The 12,941-nt window shown below is 36.4% G+C and overlaps 2 protein-coding genes across 5 annotated transcripts in view; both read right to left on the reverse strand.

The window, feature by feature from the left end:
* XXYLT1 (xyloside xylosyltransferase 1) overlaps nucleotides 1-2,622 on the reverse strand; it is a 75,825-nt gene extending 73,203 nt beyond the window's left edge. The window contains exon 1 of the mRNA XM_026058076.1: nucleotides 2,613-2,622. Within this exon, the coding sequence (XP_025913861.1) occupies nucleotides 2,613-2,622 (10 nt within the window). The remainder of the gene's footprint in view (nucleotides 1-2,612) is intronic.
* ACAP2 (ArfGAP with coiled-coil, ankyrin repeat and PH domains 2) overlaps nucleotides 85-12,941 on the reverse strand; it is a 79,638-nt gene continuing 66,781 nt past the window's right edge. For all 4 annotated transcript variants that reach the window (XM_026058087.1, XM_026058085.1, XM_026058084.1 and 1 more), the window contains 5 exons: nucleotides 11,618-11,805; nucleotides 11,169-11,278; nucleotides 10,045-10,155; nucleotides 9,736-9,797; nucleotides 85-4,842 (listed from right to left, as the gene is read on the reverse strand). In XM_026058087.1, coding sequence (XP_025913872.1) covers nucleotides 4,739-4,842; nucleotides 9,736-9,797; nucleotides 10,045-10,155; nucleotides 11,169-11,278; nucleotides 11,618-11,805 — 575 coding nt within the window. In that variant the 3' untranslated portion in view covers nucleotides 85-4,738. The remainder of the gene's footprint in view (nucleotides 4,843-9,735; nucleotides 9,798-10,044; nucleotides 10,156-11,168; nucleotides 11,279-11,617; nucleotides 11,806-12,941) is intronic.

The following is a 12,941-nucleotide window of genomic DNA, read 5'->3' on the forward strand; positions in this document are numbered from 1 at the left end:
AGCTGCAGCGGGGCTGCCGAAAGGCTCCTTGCTTCTACGCGCCCGGCGCTCAGTTTGCACAGCGGGACGTACACAGGGCACGGCTACGTCACAGCATACAAAGTTTTAATCAAGTATAGTATTTACAATCCTTACATAATGTACATTTGATTAACTACAAAGATATATATATTTTCTCATTTACAATAACAAACTACAGAAAGCTACATTCAAGTTGTAGATACAAAGTCTACAGACTCATTAAATGCAAACTAGGTCCGGTTATACATTCTTTACAGGTATGCCTTAAGGGGGGGAAAGTTCACAAGAGGATGAGAGCGTTTACTGATGGAATGTTTAAAAAATACCAAGTACGGATGGACATAGGGATAGGTAAAAAAGTTGCTTTTCCAAACAAACTAGCCTTTCAGCTTGAGGAAACAATGATTTCTCAGTGATTTCTATCAAAACATGAGAAAATTTGGGATCTCAACAGAAAAGTGAGCAGGCTTTTTCCTCCTCTATCATCTCCTTCCATGGGAAGAGAAACAAGTAAACACTGTCTATAGAAAGATGAAGCAAGCATGAGAAAGGGGATATACCAAAGTGATACTTTCGTCCTTTTCCCCAGTATTTCCCTTCTGGAGCTGTCTGCCCCTGTTTTAAAAATGTGCATTTTTGCAAGCATACAGACAGCGAGACATTAGGGACAGTAGGCCGTACAAACAAGTGGTATAAACCAAAGCACTGTTTATTTTAGGAAAAAGTGTCCATCTGTGTGAATGGACAGAGATGGTAGTTTTTCAAAATTTACTTTCAAAATATTAAGTATATTTAATAATTTGTYTGATCCTCTTAACAGTTTAGAAAAAATATTACTCCCTTGGTACTTAGTGTTTACATGTTATTTTGAATTCTGTCAAACGGTCCTTTGATATTTACTGTGCCATTTAGAGATTTTTTTTATTATTAAAACGCACAGTTAACACACACACTTTAAAACAGGATTTTGGTGCTTCTCTGCAGCCATCTGAAACAGCCCATCTCTGCTTACCCTAGTTTCTCACTTTTTTTTCCATTAGTGCTGCAGAGTTTTTGCTCTATCAAAGAATTCTAATAATTCAGACAACATGCTGTGTACTGATGTCCTAATGCAAAATAGGAGAAACTTCCTTTTACATGGGGGGATTTGCTGACAGCAGTTGGAAGGTTTGGTTCCTTTTCTAAAACTATTTCAGCTCTATACATAAAGAGGTTAAATACAGAACCCTAGGGAGTGAAAAATGCAATATGAATACAGGATCCTTTAACACACTAACATTATAAGCTGTTAAGGTACAATCCAAAGCCTCCAAAAACAGCAGGAAGGCTGCCGCTGCTTTCAGTGAGTTGCTGGATTTTGTCCTCATCGGTAAAGGGCAGGTCAGGAGGCTGAGGTCTGCAACATGCTAACGAACAGCAGAAAGGTTTGCTCAGACTGCAACACGTGCAGCTTGTGAAAGCAAAGCAAGACTTCCACCAACTACCATGTTGCCCAGACTTGGGATGGGAACTAATTTCCATATGTCAAACATAATTCAGTGGCATTGTTCAGTAAGATAATTCAGAAATACCTAAGTTTATATGCACAGTACCAATATAAAATAGGAAACTGTTCCATAAAGTAGGAAACCTAATCAAACGATCAAAACAGTACAGACTGCTGTAATGAGACAACACAGCTGCCATCTTAATCAACATGCAACATAAGTAAATTATACCTCTGAAATCAAGATGTTAGAATATATGTTGAGCTCTTACACATTTGTCTTTCCAAGAGACTTTTGGAACACCTGATCTAACTCTGACTAGGAGGAATATAATAAAAACCTTTTGTGGCTTATACAGTAAGTTATTGAAAATCCCTATGAATGCTCATTATTTTAAGTTACGTTAAGAATATGTTGCTTTGTACCCCACTGACTGTGACCTATTGTATTTCATACCTACAGAGAAACATGCACTGGAATTGAAGCTTCCTGTTATCTGGTACATGGTAAAAGATGTTGCTAACACACAGCAGAGCCTTACTACCTAGAGTTCAAGTTATATTCAGATTCATACTGTAATAGAAACAGAAGTTTTCTAATACTACTCAGCAGAACACTAGCACTTGATCCAGAACTTGACAGGCAAATCCCAATCTTCAGCRCATCAGACTCGGACATACTCTATATTACTGAGGGCTGAATCCTGCCGAGTACAGAGGCCCTGGAGCACTGAGCCTGCCAGTGTCCGATAGGAGCAAACCCTCAATACACTTCACAGAGCTTAATGGCATACTCGTTTTTGCTGATGAGTAACATCGTAACACATGTATTGCACCTGATCTGAAAAATGCTTTAAGCGGATGCCTTTTATACTGGATATCTCGACACACCTAAAAGGATCAGGGAACGAGGCTGCAGGCTCAAAGGTGTCGCACCCACTCCCTGAATCATTGCAACTCCAAAGCTCCTGAAAAGGAGTAATACAACCTGCAGATCAAGTGTTAGTCATTTAACATAAAGAGACCGACACTGCTTCCCACACATGCAAGAGCGGGGAATACAACAGATGATCTGCAGAGCTACAGCGAGACATTTTTAACCTACAGGACGTCATCCTGCAAAAATTTAAGGCAATCCGAGGGGCTAGGACAGAAAACACTGCCAGTGGTCTCTGACACAAAGGTCAGAAATAAATGTCTCCGATGTTTTCCCACGAGCATGGACTGAGAAAGTGATTACGCCATGGAGCTTTACATTACAGTCAATCGCATTGTACATTGACTGTCACATAGGTTGCAAGAGACATGAATCTTTAGAAAATACTATATATCTGAAGTGTATACTATACATAGCCATATCTTACATTGTCCCATCTGTACACTGGGAATTTTGTTTTCTAAGATCTACTAACTAAATATTTACCGCTGTTAAGCACTACAGATCAGGAACTATTCTATCATTTCATAGATGGCTATTTAAAAAACAGCTTATTAGAAGTTACTGCTTGCAGATGAGCTTAAGTTTCTTATTATTCAGAATAAATGCACTTTTTAAATGGGCAGAAACTGCTTTTCTTAGCATAATTAGACCATATACAAAGCAAAAACTGTTTTGTAAGATTCTTCTACTTGAAAAAAGGATTTATCAAAATACTTCTAAAATGCTATTAACTCAGCATCAAGAATCATCCATATTTGATGCATTATTATACATTTGCTGCAAAATGATAAATATTTAAAATACTTTGTTAAAAATTAACATGCCAGAAAGTTTAATTTTACCATAATTTACAGAAATTCTTTACTTATTTTTGCTTAGCCAGCTTGGGAAAAAAAAGCTAACTCATTTCCCAAATACACTTAAACAGCAGGCTAGCATACTGCCATGGTTAATAAGGCTATAAAAAAAAAATTCACATTGATTTTACGTTACCTAAAAATTCTCCTTAAATTGTCAAAACAAATAGAGCATAAAGAATTGCATCTGCTGGCTTGTAGCTTCAGGAGATTATCATCTAGATACTAAGTATTCTGATACATGAACATGTATCTACAGACATCGTTTATGCATGCACATCTGCAGAGTGGAGCTTACTGAAAAAACCTTGGGGTGCTGCCCTCAGAATACCGCCAGGGACTAGGCTCATTTGTTACTTTGCAAAAAGTGTAGAGTGAAATTCCCAGGTTTTCTTCTGCACACCTTAGTTTAGAGAACATGTATGTATATACAGCTTTGCAGATTATATTACAGCATGCTATGATATAAAGGACTGGCCTAAATTTAAGATGACTGCATTACACGAGTGCTTTTATATGTATCTGGCTTTGGGCTAATACTGAGAACAGCAAAGGGAAACGGTGACACACAGCCTTCACACGACAATTCTACACTAAACCTCTTTTGGCTCAATATTTATTTTTATGTCTCAAGTTTCAAATGTTGATGTCAAGATACTGAAGGAGGGGAGGAAAAAAAAAGAAAAAGAAAAAACCCCACATCATAGCTAGCAGGATCAAATTTATTTTTTCATGAAAGGCTCTGCATGCTCATCTAAAAGAAAACTTTCTTCACAGCAAGAATTAAAAAAGGAAAATAGACTGCTCTTAGAAATTTGGTCCTTCCAGATATATACCTATTGTGACTGACCCGCAGTCACTAGCATAAAGGCCAGCCTGGTGTTAAAGGTTCCACTAAAAAAGAGCTTGCAAAAGAGCTTAAGTTACTATGTCTTGTTATTAACAGCCCACTTCTAACCAGAATCAGTGTAGGAACAAGAGAATCTTATAAGTCATGGGCTCACAAATCAAAGGACGATTTCCCTTTCGAACAGACTGAGAACAAACAAGCTAGACTTCCTGGTCGGAGGCACGTTCATTATGGCAACAGGGAGACTGATGACGGTAGCGGATACTCATTAGCAAAGCTGATCTGGTCATCCAGGGTCTGCAACCCATACAGTTACGCTCTGCTAACTTCATGTATGAGCCACAGGCCAACTTACTAGCAGGTTTTCCTTTTTTAAGCATTTTCTTCAACTGCTGAGGTATATGTACTGAGCCTTATACATTTCCCCAGCTACCACAGTCTAAAGCTACATTAGAGTGGTCAATTTATCCAAACTATTAAATATCTAGCAAAATGCATATAATTCATTCTGTTTAAAAAAAAAAACAACAAAAAACTTGCACTATAAGAGAAGAATCAGGTTTGGTTCTTTTCCTTCTTGACACTTAAGACTTTGGTGAATCTGACTGCTGGAAACGGTTAAGCTTCTCTGGATTATTCGATGCCATTTGAGAAAAGTCACGAAAAATGTCCTGATAAATTTCATCTCCTAGGTAGAAAGAAAAAGGGAAACAGTTTCAAACATTTGTGATAGTTAACATCGTACATCATTGCACAAATGCCCTAATGTGCTACCAATTACTTAACCACATTTGTATCCAAATACAAAGGTTGCTTATAGATGACATGATGCTGATGTGAACTCTTTGAGACTGTTTAATTGCATGCACGTTCTGTAGAAGCAAATTAAACAAAGCCAAACTATACCTGACACAGTACCTCAAAGGCAGCCACACAGAGGAAAGTTCAAAGTTAGAAAGGAAAATGCAAGCATTTTAAAGCAATGTAAAAGAAAAATGTTTATTAGCTATTAAAGAACAAAATATTTGTTTTTGAAAGGAAATGCTGACCAGGGTTTTCTTCATGAAAGTAGAATTACGGCATAAATAAAGATTTACTTGGGGCACRGGGCAGAAGTCTTACAATACAACTCTCCATGAAAGCAACATTTAGCAAACAATAGTATAAAAAAAGCAATCCTATGTAACTGGGGAAATTAATGGTCATAAATGCTTTTTGTCTACTATGTTAGCAAGTATAAATTATTTTTACACACATTTCTGGACATTTATTACATCTTCTAGTTTTCTCTGTAACACAKTGACAATCTTTTCCTTAAACATTTTCATGTTTCCTGTCTTCACCCTTYGCTTTGCGTTTAAACACAGTCTGACCACTAGTATGTATCTATCCCAAAATGAGAGAAAGCAACACATTCCCCAGGTCTCCTTCCCTGCCTCTGACCTTTCTACACAGCAAAGCACATTCAAGAACGATTAGTTTTTGAATCATTGTCAAGTCATTTTTCTGCCATTCTAAAATGGACATTTGCATCTGATTCAACTCAACTGCACTTTCTTTTTCTTTCTTTTTTTTTTTTTAATCTGCATTTTGAGCCTTGAGTTCAGGTTTCATTTCAAAGCATTAATTACACAGTACTGACTTCAATGGGAATTAAATACATAATACATATTTTGTCCAGTTAGGAAAAATTCAGCTGTCCAAATTTGATGGTTTTGTTCCCAACAAGACTAAAGCTGCATAGGTCAGAGGAGCCCAGCACTCCTGCTCCTTGCTGACAGCTTCACTAACACCATGACAAATCAATCAACACAAAAATCGCTCCCATCATGTATGTTGAGCACGATAAAAGATTTTTTTCCAATAGGATGGTAGAGAAACTAAAAGTAATGTTCACTGGAAATAAGCAGTACAATATTTTTTTTTTTAGAAGACTTTATAAAATAATTTAAAAAAACTGTACTACAGTGAAAAACTGTTGTTTTGTTTTTCCAAAACACCATTTCATTTTTCCAGCTTTTTTAATGTACGTTTCCAGTACCAGAACCATTATCTTTTTCAGGTATTTGAGATAAGACTGCATTCATCTGAAAACACTTTCAGAAATGATAACTGACCTTCCAAAAGTATTTAACATAGCATCATGGTTTATATAAAAATGTAACACCACAGAATTCTTCCCAGTCTTTAAAAGATAAATAAATTCAATACTACACTACTCGGAACTTCGTTCTACTGAAATTCCCTTTTGGTTCTCAGGTTCAGTTTCAAGTATGTTCTTGAGCTGAAACAGGCACACACATTTCATCATTACAACTTCTGATAACTGCTTGCACGGGGAGATAAGCACAGAATGAAAAGTTGTGAACATTCAAAGTAGCTATGTAAAGCACAAACCAGAATCAAACCTGTATAATGCAAGCAGTTACACTTTTAATACAGAAATGGGTTCCATTGGTGAACTAGTAGTGTAGTTTAAGTGGCCATATTTGGCTCTTTCAAATAAACTTGATAGAAAAAAAAAGCGCTATTTTTGCAAGATATATTTGTGGCTCTCTTTTGGCTATATAGATGATAACAAAAATATTACATACAAAAATATTGAATAAAGTGCCCCTTGTCTGTTATGCTGCCTCAAAATATTTAATACTGTAAACCTTATTTTAAAATCTTCTTTTAAAGTTTAATTCTGGAAATTTGCTTTCCAAGCAAGGTTTTCCCTAAAGTGCAGTTTTTACATACAAAAATACTATAGCACTGCTTTACCATTTAACACCAGAGTAACTTAAAAGGCACACGTTATACATTCAAGAAAAGATAGGAAGAAAGAGTGGCAATAGTCATATGCAATAGTTAGCAGACGTACCGTAGCACCAGAAGGTRGACACTCAAGTTTTACACAAGAAATAGTACCATGGTGCATATGGCTTCTACCACCAGAAATGCACATTTTGTGGAACAAGCTAGTTGCAGCTAGTTCCCATTTTTCTGAGAATGTGTTGGAAGACACACTGTAGCTTGCAAAGCGATATATACATTCCCTCAATAGCTCAAACCAATCAGAAATGTTAATGCCATTAGCTACACTAGTTCATCAACAGCATACTGAAGCAGGTAAGTATGCAGGTCACTTTATTCCAAAGACAGCAAATTTGCATCAATATTTACCCTTATATAACTGCCACCTAGCATATAATTGTCTTCAAAAATCCTTATTGTCTTCTAAAATTGTAATTTTGGAAAAGAGGAGTGATAAGGGTGGTGCAGATATTTTGACAGGTATCTGCAGTGAAAAAGACCTGTCTCCTCTATAACCAACTAAAGATATTATATGCCATGACAGCAAAGAGGTTTTGTGCTTACACTTGCAAGTTTAAATCACCATTCTAGCAGCCTCGCAGACCTTAACACACAAACTTTTAAAGAAACTTCAAGTCAAGAATTGAGGAGAGCAGATGCCAACCACCAGGAGATGCAGCAAGATCTCTTGGCTGGAACACTGTGCTACAGCTTGTAGTCTGAGTTTTAATAACTATTCTAATGACGCCCTCCTTTTGATTCGGGGAAGCCCTGTCCCTTGCGGAGGCTCTGTTCTCTGTTGACAAACTTGCCCATTTACAAGGACCAGAGATTCTCTCAGTATATGTCTGTACGATATCCAGAATATCAGATCCTCATGTCCATTACAGTCTCTAGAGTCTAATGCAATACAAGCTGATTAAAAAAAAAAAACAACAACACACCAAGGTATTTTAAAATTAAAGCCTTAGCTAGCTTTTTGTTTTATCTACTTGTCTGAAGAATCTGTCTAAAAATCTTTTAAACAAGATGTCAGGGAARATATTCTTCCCCCCACATCCCAACAACTCCAGTTTAAGCCAACATTTGTGTTTTCATGTATATAAGTAGTGCCTGTATTGTTATGAATGAAAAGCAAGGTAAGCCTTGTAACATTCAGTAACAAATTTAGGCTTTTTGTACATGCTATACAAACAATTTCTGGTTTCTAATACTTTTAGATTTGTGACATGTCAACTAAATGATCCAAGATACTCATTTCTGATTTTAGCACAGAGCTTTTGAATTAAAATACCTCCCTCCCTCAAAACAAATGCATTTTACTATTTGAAATGGATAGTTATGATCTCTTTAAAATGAAAGTGAGGAGAAGCAAATATATTGATATTTGTAACCTTTAGCCTGTCAGTGATGCAGAATGCATTACAATCAGAACAGCCTTACATTCAAAATGGTCATTCAAATAGGCAATAGACTTTAAGATCTGTGATGTGCAGCATTTTCTGAGGAGGGAATTCTTCCTCATTTAAGCTCATAACCCAATGTTTACTTGTAAATTATCTGTTGCTTCTCCAGAGAAATTACCCAAATGGCTGAGTGTCTACAGTACTTTTGTTTTAATTCGAACTTCCTAAGAGTTTTGTTTAAAGATCAATTTGAAAATCTCTCCTTGAGGAGAATCTTTGACATACATAAATTGAGTTTATTTCATAGAGTTCATCTGGGATATTGGTATGAGACTCAACCTTGTAGCTTGCGGATAGCCCAGTCCCAATCTGGTAAAAGATGTAAGCACAAACAGTCTTTATGAATCAATGGCAAACACATAAGGGCTTCACAGGAATGAGCCAAGAGTACTCAGCACCATGAAAGATCAAGCCTTGAAAATGGAAGGTTTTACTTTCACTACTGCCAGTTATTACGTGCTTTTAGCTGACACTAACTTAAGAATCAATTGTCTTTGTTATTGATATTTGTACGAGTTTAAGTCAGTCCTATGGAAGTATATCATAATAGAAGAAATGGCTTGCATAAATACCACATCAGAACACAATGTAAATTGGGACCAAGTGCCCAAGAATAAGTTGTACGTATTCATTAAATGTAATTTGTTACTTTCTTGTAACAGTTGGGTCAAGTGTCTGCCACCTTTTTTAATCACATTGTAAAATATTTTATTTACAAAAATATGTACTTGAATATTTTGTTTGATGTTATTTGTATCACAAAATATTTAAAAATAAATTTTGAAGAAATAATCCATTTCTATTTCTGCCTGGAGTTATTTTTAAATAATTGATGCACATTTTTACATCAGTGTGCAAGTTTGGGGGCTGTTTTTGTTTGATTTTAAAAAAAGTCCACAGGAAAAAGAATGATATCCTGTAATAAGAAACTCCTTGACTGTTGCTGAGCAACCCAGGTTAAAAGGCTGCTATCAAATAACATCAGGTAAATCCTAACACAGCATGAATTTCAGTGGAATGTCTATAGAAGAAAACTGTAAAGAGCTAATAGCAAAACAGATCGGTAATGGATGTACTAACATACACGACTACAATTATGTATTTCAAACACTCCTTTTACGTACTCTGAATCATCTGAGACAGTACAACAGTGAATTTCAATGATGCTTTAACATGTATATGTTGTTTATAAAAAACATTTTGTATGAAGCTACTTTAAATTTTGCTCAAAAACTAAGAATCTAGTTGTAAACTGATAAATTCCTGAATACATTTCTTATACTGCATCTCAGTATGGTTATTAGTAGAGTATTGACCTGGCTGTCCATACAGTCCTTCCGATTCACGCATTTCTTCATTCATCCTTGCTAAACGCAACCTACGGTTTAGAAAACAAAAAAAGAATGTCATCTTTAAAGCACTGAAAGAGACTGCAATCCAAGAACTACAGTTTGTTTCTGAACCTCATCAATGAGGTCATCTATGGAAAYGGCACCCTCTCTTCGATTTTTTCTTCTTGCTCTCCCTGTTTCTATGCAAAGGAATTTTGCCATATCTTACATATTAAACTTGAAAGAAGAATAGGAAAACCTATTACCAAGTTAAAAACAAAATACACAACTTACAATGTTACAATGTCTGCATTTGCAGCTTCTACAGCTATACTCAATGGATCTTTCCCATCTTCATCAGTAGCATGCTGGTTTGCTCCTCGTTTTAGGAATAAACACACTTGTCTGTTCAGAAAAAGCATTTAAGAATAATTTCCACAACAACAAAAGAAAAAAGCAAGTGAACAAACAGGCTGGATCCGATGTTTGGCTTAAACCACTAAAAGTCTCTTGAATATGTCAGAACAGCACTATTTGTCTAAAATGATTCTAGGATGTTAACACAGTATTAAGAAAAACCTTTAGTTATTTAATCCACATTAGAAGAATAGGTAAGTTGTCAAATCATGCCAGGGCAGCAAGGAGTTGAACCATTTAACAGCAGGTCTCTACTGTGAAGATGACTACTGTGTCATCTTAGGTTGCAGAACCAGAAGACCTCATCCATTTTACCATTATGGAAGAGAACCACTGAACAGAAAGGATCAATACAGTACAGAATCCTGAGACACAGATGCCTGTTACACCCAATGGAGACTGATTCCATATTTTTCTATGCTAAGAGGGCATACTAACAGCGCTTACCTTTCACAGCTCTCAAGCTGCCAACTAGCACTCTTCAGAATTCATGCATGCAAAGAGCCTTGGCACCACAAATCATATTATTACGTCCTCATTTGTATCAAGTTGGCACACAAGAGTCTCAGTTAGAATCCATGATTCCAATAGTCAAGATATGATACAGTACAATTTGAAATGAGATACACTATCCGGGCAAGAGACAGGAGGGGTAAACCAGAAACAGCCCTGGCTCTCATTCACCACATATTTCTCCTACTTGCTTCTCGTTTTCTAAGAACTAAAATGCATGTCACAGATCTTCACTAGAAGTTCATGATATTTCAAAGCATTATTAAATACATGTTTTTACAAAAGGGACCTAAATGTTTATAGGAGTATTTTGCTAGATAAGGCTGCTAACTTAAAATGTTAATTCCTTGTTCATCATAAAAAGTTATGAAAAATCTAGATTATCTGAAATATATTAAAATGTCCAAGTATCTGGGTATTTGAACGAGCTTCAAATTAACTAACAGAGCAAAGGGTGGACATTTACAAGTTCTGGAACAGTGAATTACCCAGTGTGTCCTAGAACCGTGGCATGGTGCAGGGGTCCTCTTCCTTTCACATCCCTGTTGTTCACGTTGGCACCATTCTGCAGTAAGAATTCACAAGTAACCAACGAGCCCTATGGAATAAAAGCAGAGAAACAACTCAGCACCAAATCTCTAGAATTAGAGACAAATCCTGTTCTACCTTCTCACCACTGAGCCATGTGGTGAGGAAACAAGAGAGATTTGCCTCTATGCTAAATTTAAAATGCTACTTGGTTATATAACCCCAAACAAAACATTAACGAGAAAAAAATAGTTCAGGAACAATTCTGAGAGAACTCTGTAAAGGCAACTTCACTATCCCATTAACATTCCCTAGTGGGGCAAGTTCAAAAGGAACAACAGTACAGAAATATCCTTATTATTCCCCTTCCCCTCTCCCCACATTACTCAGTATGCTGTAGATCACATACCCCCCGCACAGCCTGAATGAGTGGTGTTGCTTTGTTTTCTTCTATATTGACCCAGTTTACTTCAGCTCCATGGGCCAATGCTTCTGCCATATCGGGAAGATTCTTCTCAAAGGCAGCTCGATAAAGCTGCAATCCTGGATTAAACTGTTTGGAGTCACAGAGCACAGAAGGCTCTTGCTTGTCTCCCTCTGAAAGAAAAGAAAAATATACATATATCTATACATATATATATATATCTATACATACATACATATATATCTATACACACACACACACACACACGCATATACATAGCTTATCTAATTCTTGCTTTTGTTAAGTATCCTCCTAGAATTCTGACTGAAATTATCACGTCTCTGGCATAAGGTAGCTCAGACTTTGCAGAAGGCAACGTTCTGCACTGCTGCCCCAGTCTGCCAAAAGAAGTCAAAGATGCCTTTAGCTGTGTTCCAGCAATCAGGCACAGACACTTCACAAAATTATTACTGCCCAATAAGATCACCCCTTCATGTTACTGGTACCCATCAATATCCTTCACCTAAGGTCTAATCAATTCTCAGAAATGAGACAGGTAAGTAAGTATGTTTTATCCTATACTACAAGCTACGAAGAAAACTCATTACCCACCAAGACAGTCATACAAATGTATCTTTATCTGCAACAGCTTCAAACACCTGAACATAATTAAGCTAATGCTGTTCTGAAATGCCATTTTCATTGAAAGATGCTATCATCACATACTAATTACTTCCTAGGAATATAATCCTTTGGACTAAAGCATGATCTTTCTTTTCAATTCAACAAAGGAGTTATACAGAGTGAAGTCTGGGAGGTAAAGACTTTTTTTTTTTAATATATATGCTTTCCTGAATTGCAGCATCCTAAAAGTGCTTCTACAATGCACTCAAAGGATCCAGGCCACATGCTACTTGCCTAGAAACCACAACTGTGAACTACTGGATTTAAGATGTATCTCAGAAAAGTGCTTATAAAAGAATATGCTTGCTTTATAAATAAGTGTTTTGGATATTTTGCTAGCAGTGAACAAGCCATGCTTAATACATCTGGCAGCCCAGGATGTTAATACTAGATATCAAATAATTCCATCAATTTGTAGGAATTGAGGTAAAGGCGAATAATGTTTAAAGACGTGGTCAATTGTATATATAGGTAGAAATCAGAAAAAATTAAGCAAGATTGTTCAAGTATTACAAAACCTATTATCTGTAACTTAACAGGAATCCCATCTCCAAGGATTCGACTATTCATAAAGGATTATGTATTTCTATGGAGACTTGTCTGTGTTAAAATGCAGCATTGCTCT

The sequence above is a fragment of the Apteryx rowi genome, unplaced genomic scaffold (assembly GCF_003343035.1).
Source record: "Apteryx rowi isolate R43461 unplaced genomic scaffold, aptRow1 scaffold_142, whole genome shotgun sequence".
Classification (NCBI taxonomy): Eukaryota; Metazoa; Chordata; class Aves; order Apterygiformes; family Apterygidae; genus Apteryx; species Apteryx rowi.